Below are 22,384 nucleotides of genomic sequence, written 5' to 3'. Positions count from 1 at the left end.
CACGGGGGAAGTCTACCCTGCCTGCCACTTTCTGCTCGCCGTCAGCGCCGGAGCTCGCCAGCATGTCTGTGGTACCGCCCAATCGCTCGCAGACCGGCTGGCCCCGGGGGGTCACTCAGTTCGGCAACAAGTACATCCAGCAGACGAAGCCCCTCACCCTGGAGCGCACCATCAACCTGTAAGTGCGGCGCGGCCTTGGCGGGCATTTCTCTCGTGAAAGCTCCTATAGACTCTCCGACGCGCCCCCGGCTTTTCGGCGCGCTTCACGCCTCTGCACCTCCCCGCCTCCAACTCCCGCTGGCGGATGCGCGCCTTCCTCCCTGCTTCAGGCCCCTTTCTCATCCTCCAGCCTCCAGGGTTAGAGTCCTTTTCTGAAAGGAAGGCTTGTTCCCATCCTATGTATTCGGTCATAATGGGGAAAAACGGAGTTTGCTTTTAACTCATCCTTTCCCCACCTCTCCAGAGGTAACCGACTTCAAAATGTGTGTTTTTTTTAATCCTTCCAGTGAATTGTTTATGCTTTCGCATCACGTATATGGTATTGCTTTGTGAGTGTTGATGTGATACGAATGGTATAACCTAGTACATTTTTGCAGATTTCACTCTGACAGTAAGCTTTCGAGATCTAGCTGTAATGCCTAGGTCTAGTTTTCTTCCTTTTAGGTGCCACTTAATACTTCAGTTTATGAATACAACACATTTTATTCATGTGCTCAGGGCTGTCTGCGCTGCCCCATGCCTTATGCCTTCGCGTCGTCTGATGTCTCAATGCCGGCATCCCAGCCACCACAAGTAGGCCCCTCCTTGGGAGTAAGGATGCTGCTGTGGTTGGGCTTTCAGACTGGAGGGAACCAGAATGTTTGTACCAGAAAACCCATTGTGGGCTGTGTTTTATTTTCAACACCTTTCTGTTTCAACACTTCAAACCATTGCTTTTCAAGGTCATTCTCGGAAGCAGACTCGCTGTAGCAGGTAATTGGCGTTTGGGGTGTCTTAATCAAGAAATTGTCAGTAATGCTTTTTAAAATCGTTTCTGAGGATTTGTTTTCGAGGCAACGCGGTGCCTCCATTTTATGCCAGGATGGAGGAAAGTGGCCAGTTTATGCCAGTCAGGGTACAAGTGCAAGGATTTGGTGGTATTGATGTTTTCGTAAGGCAGTTTAGGTGTTTCTCTGTTTTATATTAAAATAAACGGACATTCTCTCCCCGTCCCCCAACCAAAAGTGATTTGAAGTTGAAAAGATGGTTAACGTTGTTTTATTTTGCAAAACGTGTTGGCTTGGAAATTTAGATAATGGAAATGCTGGGTTTATAAAATCTGGAATTAGTTGATAGTTGTGTGTATAAAAGTCCTCAGGAGTGGCGGCTCACGACTGTACTCCCAGCACCTTGGGAGGCTGAGGTGGGAGGATCACTTGAGGCCAGGAGTTGGAGATCAGTCTGGGCAACGTAGGCTGTCTCTACAAAAATTTTTTTAAAAATTAAGAAAAAATCCATCAAATGGTAAAGGCAAATGTTATCCTTTTTAAAAGTGTGAAAGCACAGCTTCTGGATTACTTTCGGTGGTTATTAGAACTAAAACCCACAGTCTTTCCTTGTTTTGTCTTGATTACTGAATTAATTTGCATCCAACCATTTTGTAGAATTGGCAAAATAGTTAGCTTTCAGTAAGATATTTTAATCTTCGCTCTATTAAAATTATGGGTTGATTTACAGTACATTTCCTCTCCTGTGTAAATACAAATATTCAGAAATAATCATTGTGTTGTGAACTTAAGTTCACCTGAGTTAATATTAAGTTGAAAACAAATGCCCTCTCCCCCAGTATATTTTATTTTAGGAAATATTGCATGAATGCCTACTTTGTACCAGGCACTGTGCACAATTCTGGATATACAGTGGTGAGGAAGTAAGGTGTAGCCCTTGCTTTATGAAGCTCACAGTATGATGAGAACAGTATGTATGTCTGGGCTGGCACTCTGAGTTCACAGGTGAAAATTCTGACATTTCATCTTGACATCTCCTTACTGATATATTGGAGCTGGCTCTTGCAACAGAGATGTGTAATGGCTATCCTTAATTCTTTCTAACTCAGGTTGTCAGAATTAAATGTTAATATATGTAAAGCGTTTAAAAAAATTGCTTGGCACGTCGTGCTATGTAGCATATCTGCTGCTGCTATGGATGATGGTTTTGGATTTAGCGTTGGATCTACCGGGATGTTCTTTAAATTTTTAAAGCATCCTGGAATGGTATATTTTAATTATTTTAGAGCTTTTTCATATGCCTAGAACTTGGCTTCTGGAATTAAAGTAATTTTTAAAGTTTTGGCAACCTTGATTTGTTCTCCTTTCAAGAATGGCTGAGTGGGGTAGATACAATAATGTTGACTATTAATGTCAAGGGCTTTTGGTAGAATAGATACCTTGGATGGGCAAGTGTGGCCTAAATTCTTACTCAAAGGCTTCTTGCTGTAAGGCTTTAATTAAGGGCTTACAACATATAAGTATGGATTTTTTAACTATCTTTAAAGAAAAATTTGATCCTTATTAGGCAAGATGAAAACTGTCTTTAACAGTTTGAGCCATATTTTAAATTATTGGTAAAGGAAGAGAGTTTTCGATTAGATATGGTGGGTAGAAGATTCAGATGAGGAGAAGGAAACAATAAGGAGACTGAATAGAATAAATGCCAAAGGCTAGTAAATAGGTTTAGAGGACAAAAAGAGAAAGTAGAAGAGTTGCTGTGAAAAGGAAAGGCTGTGGTGCAAGAAAAATCTGAGGATAGTTGACTGAGAGAAATAGAAAATAACTGGAGGGATGTTGATGAAAAACGGTGGCTTAGTTTTAGGAAAAAGAGATTAGCCATTAGCACCCATAATTAAAACTTTCTGATTAGATTAGTAGTCAGTGGAATGCAGGGGGACATTAATTATTAGCCAAATTGGTAATGTTGGAATAGCAGCCATGGTATAAAACCAGAGGATTACTAATGTTCAGATAACCATTTCTCTAACCATTTAAGGATAGTGTTATCTACACTTGAAAGTTAAAGTATGGAGGAGCAGCTTGATCTAATGGAAGCTCTGGCTTTAAGAGTCCAGAGAGCAAGATTCCAGTCTCTGCTGTCTCATTAACTTTAGTTAACTGTACAAATCCTGTGTCTGAGTACAATATATGCACTTTTTTTGTACCATGGTTTCTTTATGCTAATGTCTGTCATGGTAAATTACATTCTTCAGTTCTCATGTTAGATGTTTGTCTTCGGATCACAGGTACCCTCTTACCAATTATACTTTTGGTACAAAAGAGCCCCTCTACGAGAAGGACAGCTCTGTTGCAGCCAGATTTCAGCGCATGAGGGAAGAATTTGATAAAATTGGAATGAGGAGGACTGTAGAAGGGGTTCTGATTGTACATGAGCACCGGCTACCCCATGTGTTACTGCTGCAGCTGGGAACAACTTTCTTCAAACTGTAAGTAGTGTTGGAAATTAACAGCAAGACAGTTTTTAGTAGGATTGCTGTTTATGCAGCTCTGGAATACAATTTTAGCCCTCGGTCATTTATTTCAACAAACACTGCTGTTAATGATGTCTTTAGAAAGAGAAAATCATGAGTAATTTTTCTCCATTGCAGTGCTCATTTATTTTCCTAACTAGTAATCTGTATGTTTCTGTATGTTGTTGATGTTAATGATTGAGCTTGGTAGAAACCCCATGGAATAGTTGAGTCCAAGATCAATGTCTAGATGTCATTGTAGCATTACCAAGAACAATTGATATTTCTTTCTTGGTATGATTAGCATTTCCTGTTCTTAAGATGACTTAGGTTTTTGTGGATAACAGTTTAGTGTTTTATCATTTAAGCTCCTACATCTCTCAAACATTTGATCCGTAACTATTTGACTAGATTATACCAAAAAGAAAAGTCTCCAATACTTAGATGACGTTCTTGAAAAAGTGTCCCATTCTTTAGGCCTAAAGAATGTGATCCATTCCTCTCTGAGCATTTCTAGATTCCATTATCATCAGATAGCTCCCAGAGAGGAGATTGGGATGGACTGGTGGTTAGCAATTTTGTTTCTGTTTGTGCTATGTTATATATTCTGTTTGTTTAAAACTAGGGTTTATGTGATGGGTGCATATGGACATAAAGTTGGAAAAAATAAACACTGTATACTCCAAAGGTGGGGAGGGTGAGGGGGAGGCGAGGGTTGAAATACTTCCTGTTGGATGTTATGTTCACTGTTTCAGTGATGGGTTCACTAGAAGCCTAAACCTTAGCATTACACAATATACCTATGTAACAAACTTGTACATGTACCCGTTGAATCTACAATAAAATAAAAATAAATATATACGAAGAGGAAAAAAACCTAGGGTTTGTATACTGTTAGTCTGGGGAATTGACATGAATTCAAGCATATTCTCCCCCTTCACTTTGATACTTGTTTTGATTGCCTTATTATGCTGAAATATGTTCTTAGTGACTTGGTAGAAATAACAATTATTGTGTTATTTGTTATCTCCAAATTGTATTAAGTTGAAAGCTGAAATTCTTAACTTTTATACAGACCTGGTGGTGAACTTAACCCAGGAGAAGATGAAGTTGAAGGACTAAAACGCTTAATGACAGAGGTATTTTTCTGTTTAACCACTTTGAATACCATCAACTTACTAGTTAATTTGGCTTTTAATGTCTTGTAAAAAGGATGCTTATTTTGGAATATTTAGTTTTCAATAAATACAACTTAAACCCCAGAAGGTTAGTACAATGTTGATTTTTTTTTACAAGTTGAAGTTACACTTATTTCAATTTTTAAAATGTTAAACTGTGTCACAGCAATGGTAAATTAAAACTGACATTTAAGTATTACTGTGCTAGACACTGTTCTGAGTGCTTTACATGCGCTAATTCCTTTAATCACCACCACAACTGTAGGAAGTAGATATTATTAAGTTTAAATTACTTCTTGTTATATAGCTAGTGTGTTGTAGAGCCAGAGGTTTGAATGCAGGTAGTTTTGTTCAAGAGTAGGCCTCTATAGAATTTTGAAAAGAGAAAGATGCCTGTGTTTTCACTTTTTTCACATATTTTTTAGACTTTGCCCAAATTATTCTACTTTTTAAAAATCATTGTAATGCCTGCATGTAAAGAGTTGGGGCCAAATGCATAGATACTGAGGATTTTGAGATTGTAAATTGTTTTCAATGTTAGTTTTCTTCTTTAACATTCAATTGCCGCCTGCCCCTGTTACAAAGCTCATATATTCTCTGTGCAAAAAGCTTGGCAAACACAGAAAAGCAAAGGAGAAACAAAACTAAAGTCACCCGTAATTCTCCCACTTTTGACCTATTGGTTTGTCTTTCTAGTATTTCTAAAAATGTATTATAACTCTTAAACATTTTCCTGTGCTTGGACTTCCATTTATATAATGTATGGTACAAAGATATAAGTCCATTAAGGTTGAGGGAGTGCAAAATGAGAGAATCACAAAAGCAAAATTTTTGGAAACTGGAAAACAGATGGGCAAATTATAACTAACTTAGCAGAAACCTTAGTCCAGCAGACAGGCAGGCAGAATCTAGCATTGCAGAGTACCAGAATGACTGAGGAACTGAAGGTGCTAGGTACTTATGAAAGTGGGGGCATGCATGGGCTGAAAACTGGACTGGTTCAAAGTATATATGGAGTATATTTATACAGGTTGTGTATTCCTTATCTGAGAGCTTGGGACCAGAAGTGTTTAGCTGCTATTTGATAGCACAACAGGGTGACTATAGTCAATAATCACTTAATTGTAAATTTAAAAATAACTAAAAGAGTATAATTGGATTGTTTGTAGCACAAAGGATAAATGCTTGAGGGGGTGGATATCCCATTCTCCATGATGTGAATATTACGCTTTGCATGCCTGTATCAAAACATCTTGTGTACTCAAAAAAATTTAAAAAGTGGTTAGGATTTGGGATTTTTTTCAGGTTTTGGAATATTTGCATTATACTTACCAGTTAAGCATCCCATATACAAAACTTGAAATGCTCCAATGAGCATTTCCTTTTTTTTTTTTCTTGAAACGAAGTCTCTCTCTTGTCACCCAGGCTGGAGTGCAATGGTGCAATCTCGTCTCACTGTCACCTCCACCTCCCGGGTTTAAGCGATTCTCCGGCCTCAGCCTCCCGAGTAGATGGGATTAAAGGCGCCTGCCTCCACGCCCGGCTAATTTTTGTATTTTTAGTAGAGACAGGGTTTCACCATGTTGACCGGGCTGGTCTAGAACTCCTAACCTCAGGTGATCCACCTGCCTTGGCCTTCCAAAGTGCTGGGATTACAGGCATGAGCCACCACGCCCAGCCTGAGCATGTCCTGTGAGCATCATGTCAGTGCTCAAAAAGTTTGAGATTTTGGAGTTTCAGATTGGGATGTTCAACCTGTGTATCTAGATTGTCTTCCCCACTCTGTAATTAGGCAAAGACTGGCTGATGATTCTCTGTAGTAATTGAATCAGAGAAGAACTAGCAATGAAAAAAGTTTAGGGGATGGGGAGAATAATTAAGAGTTCCTATTCTGAATAGTCAGACTCTTGGACCTCTATTAGGCTGACAGAATGTTAACAATTAGGCTTGTTTTTTTTGTTTGTTTTTGTTTTTGTTTTGTTTTTGAGGCGGAGTTTCACTCTTGTCGCCCAGGCTGGAGTGCAGTGGCGCGATCTCCAATGTGAGCAATGGTTGCTCACTGCAACCTCTGCCTCCTGGGTTCAAGCGATTCTCCTGCCTCAGCCTCCAGAGTAGCTGGGATTACAGGTGCCCACTACCATGCCCAGCTAATTTTTATATTTTTAGTAGAGATGGGGTTTCACCGTGTTGGCCAGGTTGGTCTCAAACTCCTGACCTCAGGTGATCTGCCTGCTTTGGCCTCCCAAAGTGTTGGAATTACAGGTGTGAGCCACTGTCAGTCTAGGCTTACTTATTTTTTTTAGAGACAGGGTCTCACTCTGTTCCTCAGGCTGGAGGATGGTGGTGTGATCATAGCTCACTGTAACCACAAACTCCTGGGTCAAGCAATCTTCCTGCCTCAGCTTCCTGAGTAGCTAGGACTGCAGGTATGTGCCCATGATGCCTGGCTAATTAAAGAAAAGTTTTTTATAGAGATGAGATCGTGCTATGTTGCCCAGGCTGGTCTCAAACTCCTGGCCTGAAGCAGTCCTCCCAAAGCATTGGGATTACATGCATGAGCCACCAGGCCCAGCCAACAATTAGATTTATATATCCCAGGCTGAGGGTTGGAATTCTTGTTTCTGGAAAAAGTGACCAGTCCAAGAAAAACTTCAGATACTGCCATTTGGGAGCTATCTTCGTCTGTTTAATGTTGCTATAACAGAATACCTGAGGCTGGGTAATTTATAAAGAAAAAGATTTATTTGGCTCACCAGTTCTGGTGGCAAGATTGGGCAGCTGATGAGGGCTTCATGCTGCTTCCACTCATGGCAGAAAGCAAAATGGGAGTGGGCATGTGCAAAGAGACATGGCAAGGGAGGAAGCAAGAGTGAATCTAGGAAGCCACACTCTTTAACAACCCACTCTCCAGGGAACTAATCCATTCCTGATGGAGGAAGGGTATTAAACTATTCATGAAGGATCCACCTGCATGACTCAAACACCTTCCACTAGGCCCTGCCTGCCAACACTGTCACATTGGGGATCAAATTTCAACATGAGTTTGGGGGCAGGGAGACAAACCATATCCAAACCAAAGCAAGAATTTTCTATAGAAATAATGTAGTCCTGGGCCAGGCGCGGTGGCTCACACCTGTAATCCCAGCACTTGGGGAGGCCAAGGCGGGTGGATCATGAGGTCTGGAGTTTGAGACCAGCCTGACCAGCATGGTGAAACCCCGTCTCTACAAACATAAACAAATTAGCTGGGCGTGGTGGCGGGCGCCTGTAATCCCAGCTACTCGGGAGACTGAGGCAGGAGAATCAGTTGAACCCGGGAGGTGGAGGTTGCAGTGAGCCAAGATCATGCCACTGCACGCCAGCCTGGGCAACAGAGCAAGACTTCGTCTCAAAAAAAAAAAAAGAAAAAAAAATATTGTAGTCCTATCACTCATGCACACAGAGGTGACAATTAAGCATCTTGTTGCTTCTCCCTTGTGAGTACACAACCAACTATCACCAGGCTTTTGGAGAAAACTTCTTAACAAGAAAAAGATCAAAAGAAGCAAAAGGACCTCAACAGAAGCAGAAAATTCAACCATTGACAAAACTATGTTTAATATTCTTGGGGAGGTGAGAGGAGATTTTGCACCTGTGAAACAGTGCTATTAAAAAGACATTTTAGCCAAGAAAAACCTCATGGATATTAAAAAAATGTTGGAAGAAATGAAAAATTCAGTAAAGAGTTAAGAGGTTCATTCTACTAGAAAATAGAATGAAAAGATAAAAAGATAGAATGTAGGTAAGAATAGATAAAATTAGTGGGTCATTCTAGAAGGACCAATATAAACTATAGATAAATAGAACAGAGTAAAAGGAAGAATTAGCAAAGCATAATTAGAGAAAATTTCTCAAACCTCAAAGGGCATGAGTTTTGAGATTGAAAAGACCTACTGGCCTTGCCTCTATAGTGAATGTTTAAAGATCCACGCAAAGGCATATCATCATGACGTTTTAGATCCTACAAACGAAAATAAAAACAAAAAGATGTAAAAGCTTCCAAAGTGGGAGGTGGAGGATTGGTAAGCAGAGAGGTTAAATGCAAAACATCAAAATCAGAAATTGCATTAAACTACCCAGAAATAATTCTGGAAGCTAAGGGATGGTGGAGTGTTGTCTTTGTAATTTTGAGAGAATATAATCTCTGTCCTAGAATTTTCTAATCAAACTATAAATCAAGTGTGTGGGTAAAAGTTACTTCTAGACATGCAGAGTTTCAAAAAGTTACATCTGTTGTACCTTTTCTCAGGAAGCTACTAGAGGGTGTTCACCCCCAAAATGGAATAAAATAAGGACTCCAGCTGTGAAGCAGGGTTGAGACTATCAAGTACAGATTACAGCAGGATGATAGAAAAACGTGTCTTAGGCTGGGTGTGGTGGCTCATGCCTGCAATTTCAGCACTTTGGGAGGCTGAGATGGGCAGATCACATGAGCCTAGGAGTTTGAGACCACCCTTGGCAACATGGCGAAAAATTAGCCTGGTGCTGTGGCTTGCATCTATAGTCCCAGCTACTCGGGAGGCTGGGGGCAGGGGAGGCTGAAGTGAGAGAAGCGCTTGAACCCATGAGGTGGAGGTTGCAGTGAGTGGAGATCGCACCATTGCACTCCAGCCTGGGTGACAGATCTTGTCTTGAAAAAAGGAAAAACATGTCTTAGAAAAGATGAAATTAGTAGAATAACTGACAATTGATATTTGAATTGGGAAGAAATTTAAGTTATCATGGAGAATGTGGGAAATGAATTTAGTGATAGCAAAGGAAATGAAAGTTATTAACTAAAGAATAGGACAGTTGAACAAGTAACGAGATACGGTTTGCTAATCATTGCTCTGTTGTGACTGATCTACCGGATCATACTAACTTAAATACTGAATATTGACTTAACCAAATATTGATAATGGGAAGATGGTGGAAGAAAAAGTGTAACTAAGATGTGTGATTTTAATATCTAAATTCTCATTCATAGTAGAGGGTTATAGGCTTTTAAAAAATGTTTTTAAAATGAAAATCAAGAGGCCAGGCGCGGTGGCTCACGCCAGTAATCCCAGCACTTTGGGAGGCCGAGGCAGGTGGATCACAAGGTCAAAAGATCGAGACCATCCTGGCCAACATGGTGAAACCCTGTCTCTACTAAAAATACAAAAAAGCTGGGTGTGGTGGCGGGCACCTGTGGTCCCAGCTACTCGGGAGGCTGAGGCAGGGGAGTCGCTTGGACCTGGGTGGTGGAGGTTGCAGTGAGCCAAGATTGTGGCACTGCACTCCAGCCTGGGCAACAGAGCGAGACTCTGTCTCAAAAAAATAAAATAAAATAAAATGAAAATCAAGAAACTGTCATAAAAGAATATTTTGGCTGGGCATGGTGGCTCACACCTGTAATCCCAGTGCTTTGTGGGGCTGAGGCCGGAAGATTGCTTGAGGCCAGGAGTTGTAGTGAGCCATGATTGCGTCGCTGTGCTCCAGCCTGAGTGACAGAGCAAGACCCTATCTCTTAAAAAATGTAGTTTTGAGGCCCGGTGCAGTGGCTCATGCCTGTAAGCCCAGCACTTTGGGAGAGTGAGGTGGGCAGATCATCTGAGGTCAGGAGTTCGAGACCAGCCTGACCAACAGGGTGAAACCCCATCTCTACTAAAAAGACAAAAAATTAGCTGGGCATGGTAGCATGTGCCTGTAATCCCACCTACTCCGGAGGCTGAGGCAGGAGAATCACTTGAACCTGGGAGGTGGAGGTTGCAGTGAGCCGATATTGCGCCATTGCACTCCAGCCTGGGCAATGAGCAAAACTCCGTCTCAAAAAAAAATTTTTTTTTTTTGAAAAATATGACTTTACATTGAAGAAACGTGATAAACAGTACCTCAGCCAGGTGATCAAGGTTGGCATTAGTGATAAGCCATATTGATATAGCATGTACCTTTGATATGATGTGATGAGAATGGCCCTTTTACCTCTGTAGTTTTCTTCCCAAAAGCTCATAACTTCAATTTAATTGAGGGATGTTTTACAAAATACTTGACCAGTATTCCTCAAAGCTATCAAGATCATCAAACACAAGGAAAGTATGAAAAGCTGTCACAATGTAGAGGAACCTCGGAAGAAATGAAGATTAAGTGTAATATGGTATCTTAGATGGGATCCTGGGACTGAAAAATGAAAAAGGACATTAGGTTAAAGACTATGGATATCTGAATAATATATGGACTTCAGTTAATAATCTTGTCTTGGTATTGGTTGATTAGTTTGACAAATGTGCTTTACTAGTGTGAGATGTTAACAGTCGGGGAAACTGTGTAGGGTATATGAGAAGTCTCTGAACAAGTTTTGCAAGTTTTCTGTAAATCTAAAACTATCCTAAAATAAACCGTTTATTTAAGACCAAGAAGAATGCTTTTAAAAATAGAAGCAAACATGAGGGGAAAAACAACCAAGAGTTGAAAGTTACAGCCAGTGGGAATGGGTGAAGCAGGACAGAGAACTGCAGTTTCTCACCATGAACATTGTAGAACTATTTTTGGCCACTTAAAATATGTAGAGTATGACTTTGGTTAAAATAAGTTTAGTGTTCTGCTATACAAATTAATAAAAATGAAAGCTGAATTTTGAACACAATTTTTATGTTGATACTAGCTTGCCAGTTTTGAACTAATATTGTATGTCTTGGGCAGAGTGACATCTATATTAACAAATCATAGAAGATCTGTATGGAAGGCATATTATCCCTATGTTTCAATTAGGAGCACTGCTAAGAATTTTCTGTTCACTGAAGAAGGGGATTTGTGAGTACATATATTTAGTTGTTTACTGGCTTATTTCTTTTTGGCAGATACTGGGTCGTCAGGATGGAGTTTTGCAAGACTGGGTCATTGATGATTGCATTGGTAACTGGTGGAGACCAAATTTTGAACCTCCTCAGGTCAGTGTTCAGTTATATTTGCTGGGCATTTTGGAAGCAGAAAGCTCGTTTAATTCTAGCCACTTTAAAAAAGATTAAAGTAGAATTTGACTTGAAATTTTCTTTTCTTCCCTCCTTAGTTTAAATTACAAAATTAAGCCAAGCACTTCTTATTTTAAAGGAAAATGTAAAACAAATACAAGGCCGGGCGAGGTGGCTCATGCCTGTAATCCCAGCACTTTGGGAGGCCGAGGCGGGTGGATCACCTGTTGAGGTCAGGAGTTTGAGACCAGCCTGGCCAACATGGTGAAAGCTCGTCTCTACTAAAAAATGTAAAAATCAGCTGGGTTTGATGGTACAAGCCTGTAATCCCAGCTACTCCAGAGGCTGAGGCAGGAGAATTGCTTGAACCTGGGAGGCAGAAGTTGCAGTGAACCGAGATTGTGCCATTGCACTCCAGCCTGGACAACAGTGAGACTCCTTCTCAAAAAATAAATAAATAAATAGAACAAATACAAAAGAAGAGAGAATCGTAAAAGTGAATGAATTGCGCTACCCGTCATCCGCCTTTAACAGTTAGCACATCACAACCCCTCATTCCACTGCTTCATTCTCCTGCCCTCATCTTGGATTATTTTGAAGTATATCCTAGCTATTCATTTCAATTGTAAATATTTCAGTGTGAATGATAAAAATAAGGATCTCTTTAAAAAGATAACTGTAATACTGTTATTATCATACTAAAAATAAACAGTTCCATATTATTGTCAAATATATAGTCACTGTTCGCGTATCCTGATTATTTCAATTTTCTTTTTATAATTTGTTTGGATTAGGATAGTCTCTAAAGTCTCTTTTACACACTTGGCACCTTTTTTTTTCCCTTGTGTTTTATTTGTTAATGAAAACAGGCTAATGTTTCCATTTCGATTGCATTCCCCTGTTGTTGTTGAATATGTAGCTGTTTCCCCTGTGTGTCTTGCAAATTGATAGTTAGATCTAGAAATTGTATTCAGGCCCAGTTAATTTGGGGAGGGGTAACAAGGCTTGTCATAGGCGGTATATAATCTATAGCTGCATAACAAATTACCTCAAAATTTAGCAGCCTTTAGGCCTCTGGGAGTTGCTTAGGGTGGTTCTGGCTTAGGCTCTGTCATGAAGTTACAGTCAAGTTGTCAGCTGGGACTGCATCATAAGGTGGAACTGGGGTTAAAGTATCTGATCCCGAGCTTACACGTGTGTGTGTTAGCAAACTTCTTAGTTTCATCTGGGCTATTAGACTAAAGCTTTGCTTCAGGTGTTGCTGGCTGTTGTCTCAAGGTCTCCCTCAGTTCCTTGCCATGAGAACATCTCTAAAAGGACAACTCTCAGGCAGCTGGCCTACCCAAGGCTGTGTGATCCAAGAGATAGTGAGAGACAGAGCGCTAGAGGAGTGCCCAAGTAGGAAGCCTCAGTCTGTGATAACCTAATCTTGGCAGTGGCATACCATCACTTCTGCTGTATGCTATTGGTCACACAAGCCAACTCTGGTACGCTATAGGAGGGACTACACAAAGCAGTGAATACCAGGAGACAGGAATCATTGGGGGTCATCTTAAGGCAGTCTACCACAATTGGTATAGTGTACTTCCATCAGGAATTTAAAAATATTTGGTTGTTTCTTGTTGTAATGTTAGCAGCTCATTGATGATCATTTCCTGGTCTATGAATTCATAAGGGTTGTGATCCTCATATAAAAAGAAACTTATGTATTACTGAAGTGTGGTTTGTGTAGAAAAAAAAAATATGCTGCTATTCCTTTACTTAACATTTTTCAGAAGAATGACTTAATTCCTTAGCATCCTCTAAAGACTTGACTTTATTCAAAAGAGAGGGTAAGACCAAGACTTGGGTACAGGCAGTTTGAGAGGTGATTCCAGGAAGCAGCAGAATACAGGGGAGAGAGAGACCAGAAGCAGCAGAAGTAAGACAGGGCATGTTATTGATCTTTTTACACCTGTGGGCAACTGGATTTGTTCTGTTAAGGACCAGGAACCATGTAGGGACTCCTATCCCCCATTGGATAAGGGTTGCATGAACTCCCTTGCATTTCCATGTTGAGTCTGAGTGCTTGTTGAGACAGTGGCAGCAAACAGGGAACCCTCTGATACTTTTCAAACATAGCTGCCCCGAAATCGGAGGTAGTGTAATGTGGGGCGCACACACACACAAAAAGCATGTTTCAGTGACCTTCAAAGTGTCAGTATGACCTTTTGGATTTAAATAATTTGAAATATTTTAATCCATGATAATGAGTGATGATGTTACTGATGCTCAAATATTCCTATTTTTGCTAATGGTGGAACTTCTTAAAGTTGGATCCTGAATTCTTTAGGCAAATTAAAAAGCCCTATGACTTTATAGCTCCTTTACATGACAAGATGTTTCAGGTCAAGCATTGCACAAAATATCAACCAAGCAAAAGATCGTTCTTTTCTCTTGCTTCTGACTCCCTTGTATGGAAGAGGGACAAGAAGATAGGGGCTGTGGAAGCTGATGCTGGTGTTCACTACCTAAGAATTGCCAGGAACACATCTTGGCTTTAAGGAAGAACAATTTCATATGGAAACAGTGAAGTTACTTGTTCAAAGATACATAGTACAGTTATTCTAAACTTTTTTTGGCTTCCTGAACATTCCTTGATCTAATTGGAAAATGCTTAGTAGTGACCCCAGTGGTTTTCCAGATAACTTTTCTGAATATCTTCACTCATCTCCCCTACCACTGTCCTAGGACAGTTCTCTTCGTTCAGTAAGGCCTAGAGTTGGCCCTGGTGGTATTTGACATAAGGTAAGTGTATTGATTTATTTAGGAAGCCTAGAGTATTAGTTAGATGTCAGTGGAAAAGGAGCATATCATGTTCCTATCTCAGTCTTTTTGTATAAAGTACAGTCAACTTAAACATTAAGACCAGAGAAGAAAGGCTTAAAAAAATAGGAACATGTAGCCTTGAGCAGAAGAAATTTGGGGAAATGCTACTCATTTTGTTTGATCATGGTTTGGGAACTTTTATTGTATGTGATCCACAGATCTCTTAGCTTGTGCTATTCAAGCCACTTTCTCTGTGACTTTTAATGTATCTGGTTTTCATGACAGTTTAAGGAACCTCCAAAGCCTGGGACAATTGCCTCAATTCATTGTACCCTAGGGATGGCTCTGGTATATAATTATTCTAACTGGAATAGTGGTTAGGTGCCAATGAGTAACACAGTGGGAAATAACATAGGCTTTTATAATTAGATAAGAGTTGAATAGATACAGTTAAATCTTGGCTTCACAACTTGGCTGAGTAATCTTGGGAAAGATACTTAGCCTCTCTTAGCATGCGTTTCTATGTAAATTGAGGATGATGCTAATACCTCCTTTTGGCAGCTTCTGCTTTTATCTCACTTTCCCCTTATATCTGTTTTCAGCAATTTTAAATTCCCCAGCTCTCAGATACAACTCCAACAGCAAAAGTAGGTTTCTGAATGTATTGTGGAGAGATTTATACAAGAATTGTATAACCCTTAGACTTTTTTTTTGTTCTGTGTCAGAATTTTTCCTTCCCGGGTAGCAACTTCCCTCTCTAATTCTCTTCATCCCTTTAAATTCTCTAAAATATACATATATATTATATATATATTTTTATATTTGTTTCCTCGAGTAATTTGGCTTTGCCCATCTGGCAAAACTTCACTTAGACTGCTCTTCTGGTATTCCTGAAGCATGCACCTTGGCATACGGGGAGGTTTGAGGTTGGGGCTGGAAGGAGGAGCAAGAAGCATCTTGTCAAATGCCTCACAGCTTATATTTGAATTTTTAATGTAGTAAACAGGTCTACAACAGGATTCTAGACTGTTTAACTTACTGATCATATATATATATATATATAATTTTTTTTTTTTTTTTTTGGGAGACAGAGTCTCACTCTGTTGCCCAGGCTGGAGTGCAGTGGCATAGTCTCGGCTCACTGCAAGCTCTGCCTCCCAGGTTCACGCCATTCTCCTGCCTCAGCCTCCCGAGTAGCTGGGACTACAGGCGCCCGCCACCACGCCTGGCTAATTTTTTGTATTTTTAGTAGAGACGGGATTTCACTGTGCTAGCCAGGACGGTCTTGATCTCCTGACCTCATGATCCGCCTGCCTTGGCCTCCCAAAGTGCTGCGATTACAGGCGTGAGCCACTGTGCCCAGCCTATATATATATTTTTTTAAAACCAGCTTTTAGGCCGGGCATGGTGGCTGATGCCTGTAATCCCAGCACTTTGGGAGGCCAAAGCAGGTGGATCACCTGAGGTCGGGAGTTCAAGACTAGCCTGGAGAAACCCTGCCTCTACTAAAAATACAAAATTAGCCAGGCATGGTGGCGCATGCCTGTAATCTCAGCTACTCAGGAGGCTGAGGCAGGAGAATCACTTGAACCTGGGAGGCAGAGGTTGTGGTGAGCCGAGATTGCGCCATTGCACTCCAGCCTAGGCAACAAGAGCAAAACTCTGTCTTAAAAAACAAACAAACAAAAAAAAGCTTTTATTAAAGATACTAATTAAAATCAGACTTCATTATGTTTTAAGTATCTCAAGCTATAAATCCTGTGACTACATATTTTATCTCGAATGGTTGACTGGTTTACTGCTTGTTATTTTATATGCATTAAAGCATTTATTTACTAGTGTATCTGTTAGATAAGTCCTGGTAAAGAGAACAGAAAGTAGTATGCTTCTCCCAACAGTTTATACTATACTGGGGAGTAAACATGTAAAGAAATGAAGCCATGGAATACATGTTAAAGTTGTATTCATTTGTAATTTCAGTATCCATATATTCCTGCACATATTACAAAGCCTAAGGAACATAAGAAGTTGTTTCTGGTTCAGCTTCAAGAAAAAGGTAAGTTATTTTGTTTTCGAAGGTAGCCATCTAAAAATTCTGTAGAATAATTTCAAGGATACCTCTATTTGTGTTTTCTCAAAGTTCCTTGAACTTTTGGGTTTATTGTAAAACTAAAGATGTATACCATGCTTTTAGTTTCAAATCTGTGGCTAGGAAATCTACCTTGAAAGACACAACTAAAATGTATTAATGAGAATTATCTTTTTTCTTACACTTTTTATTAAATGTAAAATTGGTAATTTAAAAATGAAATGGAAGCAGTGATTATATAATAACTTATAATAATGAATTCTGTTTTATTTTAGCCTTGTTTGCAGTCCCTAAAAATTACAAGCTGGTAGCTGCACCATTGTTTGAATTGTATGACAATGCACCAGGATATGGACCCATCATTTCTAGTCTCCCTCAGCTGTTGAGCAGGTACAGAAAGTTGAACATTTTTTGGTTCATCCATATTAACTGTCAAATTTAAAATATTCTGAGCCACTTGGGAAGGTATAGTTCATGAATTTTGGTCTTTAAGGAAACTAAGAAAGTAGATAGACTCTTAGATCATGTGCAAGCCATAGATTAATTGTGACTAATACCATCCCCAGACTCTTAAGTTTCGGCATGACATTCTGGTATTTGTGCAACTGCTCTTCCCTAATTCTGATATTCTCAAGAGTTAAGGTTGATGTCTTTATTCAAAAAAGAGATGGTTAAATAGCAGTCAACAGTGTGTAAATATGAGCGGAGTTGTCTGTATTAAAATGTGGCAAATTGGCTGGATGCAGTGGCTCATGCCTGTAATCCCAGCACTTTGGGAGGCTGAGGCGGGGGTGTATCACCAGGTCAGGAGTTCGAGACCAGCCTGGCCAAGATGGTGAAACCCCATCTCTACTAAAAATACAAAAATTAGTGAGGCGTGGTGGCCAGCGCTTGTAATCCCAGCTACTTGGGAGGCTGAGGCAGAGAATTGCTTGAACCCGGGAGGCAGAGGTTGCAATGAACTGAGATCACACTACTGCACTCCAGCCTGGGCGACAGAGTGAGACTCCATCTAAAAAAAAGAAAAAAAAGGTGGCAAATCGAATATCTTGGTGTAATATATTCGCTTTCCTTTTTTGAAACTTACTATATTTTGGCCCAAATTGAGGCTTGTGGGATTAGGTCCTGAACTTTTACGTGGGGTTTGAATCTTTAGGCAGTTAGAGTGATAAGAAATGCAGTTTTTTAAAAGTTGACTTGTACTGGTTGAGGTCTCTATTAGAGCCATCCATATATAGGAATTGCAGAATAACATGGTGGTTATGAAAGTAGATTCTGCAGTCAGTGTTTTGGATTTGAAGCCCAACCTCAGTACTTGCTGGCAGTGTGACCTTGAACAAACTATTATATCTATTTGACTGTTTCTTCATCTGTAAATGGGGATAGTAGTCTCTACTTCAGAGGATTATGAGGACCAAGTGAAATAATGCATATAAAATGCTTACAACAGTGCCAGTAATCTGGTACATACTTAATAAATGTTAGTGAAATTGGCCTTTTGTGAAAGCTTATTGAGTATGAAATTGCTCTTTCTACTTCGTCACTAGTCAAACCTTATCTTTTGCCACTCCACTTTGGCCTCCTGATAGGTTACAAGTTGAAATGCATATGGGGGGAAAAGAGTCATATTATTTATTCAAACACCTACTTGTCAAGTGCAGGAACTGTGCTGAGTAGTCAGAGTATAAGGACATGTAGAAACTTTTCCTGCCTTAAGGAACTTATTAGTGGATAATTAATCAAATTTATAGTCAATTTTTTTATTATAAGTATTCAACAAGTGTTTTTAGTGTGTAAGATGTGACCAGTGAGGGAAAATTGGTGTAGAAAATGCCAAACGTGGTAAAAAGGCATTCGAAGGGGAAAAAAAGAAAATGCCAGACATGTTAAGGGAGGGTAGAAACATCCAGATAAATTTATTTATCTAATATGGAAAGTAGTATGTACTGTCTTTAATAAAGGTATTGTTCTTTTTAAAATTCAGGTTCAATTTTATTTACAACTGAATTCCTGCGCAGTGGAGAAGTAAAAGAAGCCGCTTGTCTCTGTGAGCACAGCTATATACAGTGTAGAATAAATGTGGTAGAAAAGTTTTTTTGGTTTTATCTCTTTTGCGATCCCTAAATTGCCACCTTTCTATTGTTTGAATAGTAAAATTAATATGAAGAACTAGATAGTGGTGTAAACAAATGTGATAATGTTTATTTACTTTCGGTTCTGCTCATACTTTTTTGTACAACATTAAAGAAAATGGACTTCTTTTTTTATTTTAATTTCTCATTAAACTTCTAAAATTCTTATAGGTGAGGATCATTTTTCCCCCCACCTTAGGATGGTGAATGTTGCAACACAATGACAGGTTTAAGTCAGTCAAATTTATTGGACCCTTGCTTTGATACCATTCTTGGGCACATACTCCAAGATTGTATTAGATTTTTGTGATGAAGAGCTTCCATTACTTCTGAAAACTATATTTATCTGAGTGAGTCCAAGGTGCAACTCCTAAATGAATTGTGTTGCAGAGAACTCCCAGTATAATTCACTGACCAGTACATTTTATAACCATCCAGGCCTTGGTTTGCAAGCAACAGACCTTAAACATACAGGAAACTATTAAAATTGGCTCCATCAGTAGTCATAGGAATTGGTATAAGAAGAGACTCATTTAGAGCTCAGAGTTTTCTTCACATAATGGGGGTATTAATTATTTGTGCTGTTGCGAAATTATGTGTCTTATTCTTAAAGCCATGGTAAAAATAGGGATCTGTGAAGGAAATTTCTAAAATTGGATGTATTAGGTTTTGAACTCTGAGATTGCACAAATATTCAATTAACTTGAAGTTGTGTACATAGAGAAGAAAATTTGGTTTTAGCAAATGACAGAGCCTTCAAAAATATTTTTGGAATAATGTGAATCAACCAAAAACTGGGGGCAAGGCAGAGGACAGGTTTTCTCAGGTTAAGAGAAAAATATGAAATTTTAAAAACTTTAAAAAATACTGATAAATTTGGATCAAATTTGGGGGAATAAAAAATATTAGAGCAAAGGAGTTTGCTGGTTGTGTCATTATTTAATGATCAAAGTATAGCATGTATGCCTTATTACAGACTTGTTGACTATAGGCTTAATGTAAAAAAGGAATCTTGCCAGATGTAGCTACTTAAGGAAAAAAGGGTTTTTAATAGAAATGAACTTTTGATTAGTATGGTACCAGTCACAGGGCTATTTTCCTGAATATTGGGTGATGTCAAAGGTATATGATACTTGAGGAAATCAGGCCAAGTGTAGCTGAGCAATTAATAAACACTCAAGTTTTTTTAGTTGGGGTCATGTGGTTAAGTAGTGACTAACTGTGCATGTCCTTCGTGGTAGGTGAGCACCAGTCTCCATGATCAAAAATGCCCCAGTTTCCTGTGAAAAAGCCACTAGTTCTGTGAATTGTCCTTTTCCCTCCTGCCCCTAACAGTCCTACCCCTCTAGCCTACATTAGCATATTTCTCATGTAATGTATTTTGCTAGTAAGCTCATCCATTAGCTGCGTCCTTCAGCTATTCCTTTAGATTGGAGGAAGTGGATATGAAGATGAATTGATTCAGCTCACCTTCCATGATTGCTTTTGAGGGAAAAGCTACAGTGGCCACATTTCAGATGTTCACTTTTGCAATTTGTGGAGGGTGGAGAGAGGTAGACTTTTGTTGTGTGTTTTATAAAGTACTCTCAGTAAGGAGTGTTTGAGTTGAAGAGTCATCTGATTCGAGGACACTCATGTTCTTTGTAACTTAAACTTTGACCAAGAAATTCTTCACTTCTCACTTCTTCACTTCTTCCCAATATACAGTAAGTATGTGAGCCAGTCATCCATACACTAAGGCCTAGTTGAGAAAAACCTTTGATTCAGGATGGCTGGGTTACTAACCTTGAAATGTAAGACATCTGGTTTTGAATGTAAAAGTTGCAACACACAAACGGAAGTCTTAAAAACTTTTTGCTCTGGTCAGTTACAGGTGGATCCCCAATAATCTGTTTTTGGTTTTCTGATGGAAATAATAGAATTAGGGGAAATCAAATCTGGTTGGTAGGTGTCTACAGTATTAGAAGAGGGTATAAGGGCACTGTTTAACACTAAGTTCTAATACTTCCAGAAACTGTGCATTCCAGATCTACATACTAAATGCTCTTATCATTTTGAAATGGGCTCTTGATTAATAGACCCATATTTTTAGTGGCTTCTATGTTGTATATTTGTCTAAAATGAAAGCTCTTTTGCGTTCTAAAACTACAATATATGTCATCTTATTTTCCGTGAGTATCCAAGTATAGTGCAGATTCTATGTAAAACTACTAAATGACACTGGAATATGTTTAGTAGATTGGGGGAAAAACTATAAAGGTTTATACAATTGTTTGTAGTTACATTTAGGATGGACTTATCCCTTTGGAGAAGAGTGAAGTTTGTTTTTTCGCCATGTGATGAAGACCACTGTGATTTTTTTAAAAAGTAGATAATACTTAAAATGGCGTAATAATTCTGCACTTGAATTTGCACTGTTAACAGCACATTTGGAAGATTTTAAAACTTTTTATTGTCTTATAAATAGCATTCACTTATTATTTTGGATATTTAAGGGTTCCATTAAGTTAACACTGTATTTGGACAACGTGTGACCAAATTAGCCAGTCTGTTTTCTTCCATGTTTAATTAGAAGTGAGAGGTAGAAGTACTTCAAATTCAACAGGCCAGCAAGCAATCGGCTTAAAATTCCCTTTCTTAAATGTTGTGCTCTTATGTTCTCGGCTTTTTAATGACTTTATTTTTACAGTACTTGTTCAGTCACTTGAGATGAAATGCTTGGGGTAGCTTTTCCATCCTCAAACTTAATGTTTTTACTAGTTCATAGTGTTTGGAACAGTATATGCCAATCACTGAGACTGCATCAGAGTTTGCAATTTTGTATGTTTCATTGCCAAAGAAGGCTTAGTGGTTGTTGACTGTAGTATAAGTCAGCTTTCTGTAGCATAAGATTTGATTTTCCCATACTTACTTCACTTGTTGTACATCACTGATTATTTGGGTTAAACTGGACTCATTTCAAGCAGTTTGCTTTTGTTCAAATCGTGATGAGAAACCTAATACTGTAATTTGATTTGAGCCATAAAACACATTTTAATATTAGCTTGTATTATAGTTATTAAGCTTGTTTTTGTGGGAAAAAACTTACTAAAACCTAGGTAACTGTAGATTAGGCCAGTTCAGGTGTATTTTGTATTTTAGTAATGGATCATATCGTAAAAATAGAGATAAGTTGGGAAGATATATTGATTATGCTGTTCTGTTGAGGGAAAGGTCATGTATTTAGAAATTTAAACTTTTGGTTATTGTGTTCACATCATAGTATTCAAGCATCATTTATAGTTTGGCTTTGAGAACTTTTCTGATATTACGTTTATGGAAAATGTATAAAAGAAACAAGTTTTGGTTATTTTTTATATTTGTTAAAGTAAGTTTGGTTAAAGTGATCACTGTTCTTTTTTTATTTTATTGTCATTTCAATAAAAAATATTTGAAAGAGAATGACTCTGTGATTGTTTTGGGATAGTCCTGTATGTGTGGCTGCTGATCCTACTGTGCTAGTAGAAATCTTGCATGGTTCATCATTGTGAGTGGCCGAGGGCCTTTAGGTAAGAGACAGCTTAGCATAATAGCAAGGGCCTGATGGCCTGGGTCACTGATGTTGCCCTCTCCTTGTGCCCCACACACTCCCTCCTCCCATTGTGTGTTAGCAGTGTTTTAGTTTCCTGAGGTGTGAAAGGGTCACTAGATTTGGAACATGAAGGCCACAA

General features: G+C 39.0%; 1 protein-coding gene across 1 annotated transcript; it reads left to right on the top strand.

Annotated features, from left to right (window-relative positions):
* Positions 1-47: 47 nt before the first annotated feature.
* Positions 48-22,115, top strand: NUDT21 (nudix hydrolase 21). Its single transcript, XM_003823780.5, has 7 exons — positions 48-178; positions 3,275-3,475; positions 4,575-4,638; positions 11,535-11,624; positions 16,434-16,509; positions 16,818-16,932; positions 18,527-22,115. The coding sequence occupies exons 1-7, from the start codon at positions 63-65 to the stop codon at positions 18,546-18,548; spliced, it is 684 nt and encodes a 227-aa protein (XP_003823828.2). The 5' UTR covers positions 48-62; the 3' UTR covers positions 18,549-22,115.
* Positions 22,116-22,384: the final 269 nt, after the last annotated feature.

This window comes from Pan paniscus, chromosome 18 (assembly GCF_029289425.2).
Source record: "Pan paniscus chromosome 18, NHGRI_mPanPan1-v2.0_pri, whole genome shotgun sequence".
Lineage (NCBI taxonomy): Eukaryota > Metazoa > Chordata > Mammalia > Primates > Hominidae > Pan > Pan paniscus.
Note: the sequence above shows the minus strand (reverse complement) of the source record. Positions and strands in the feature narration are given on the sequence as shown.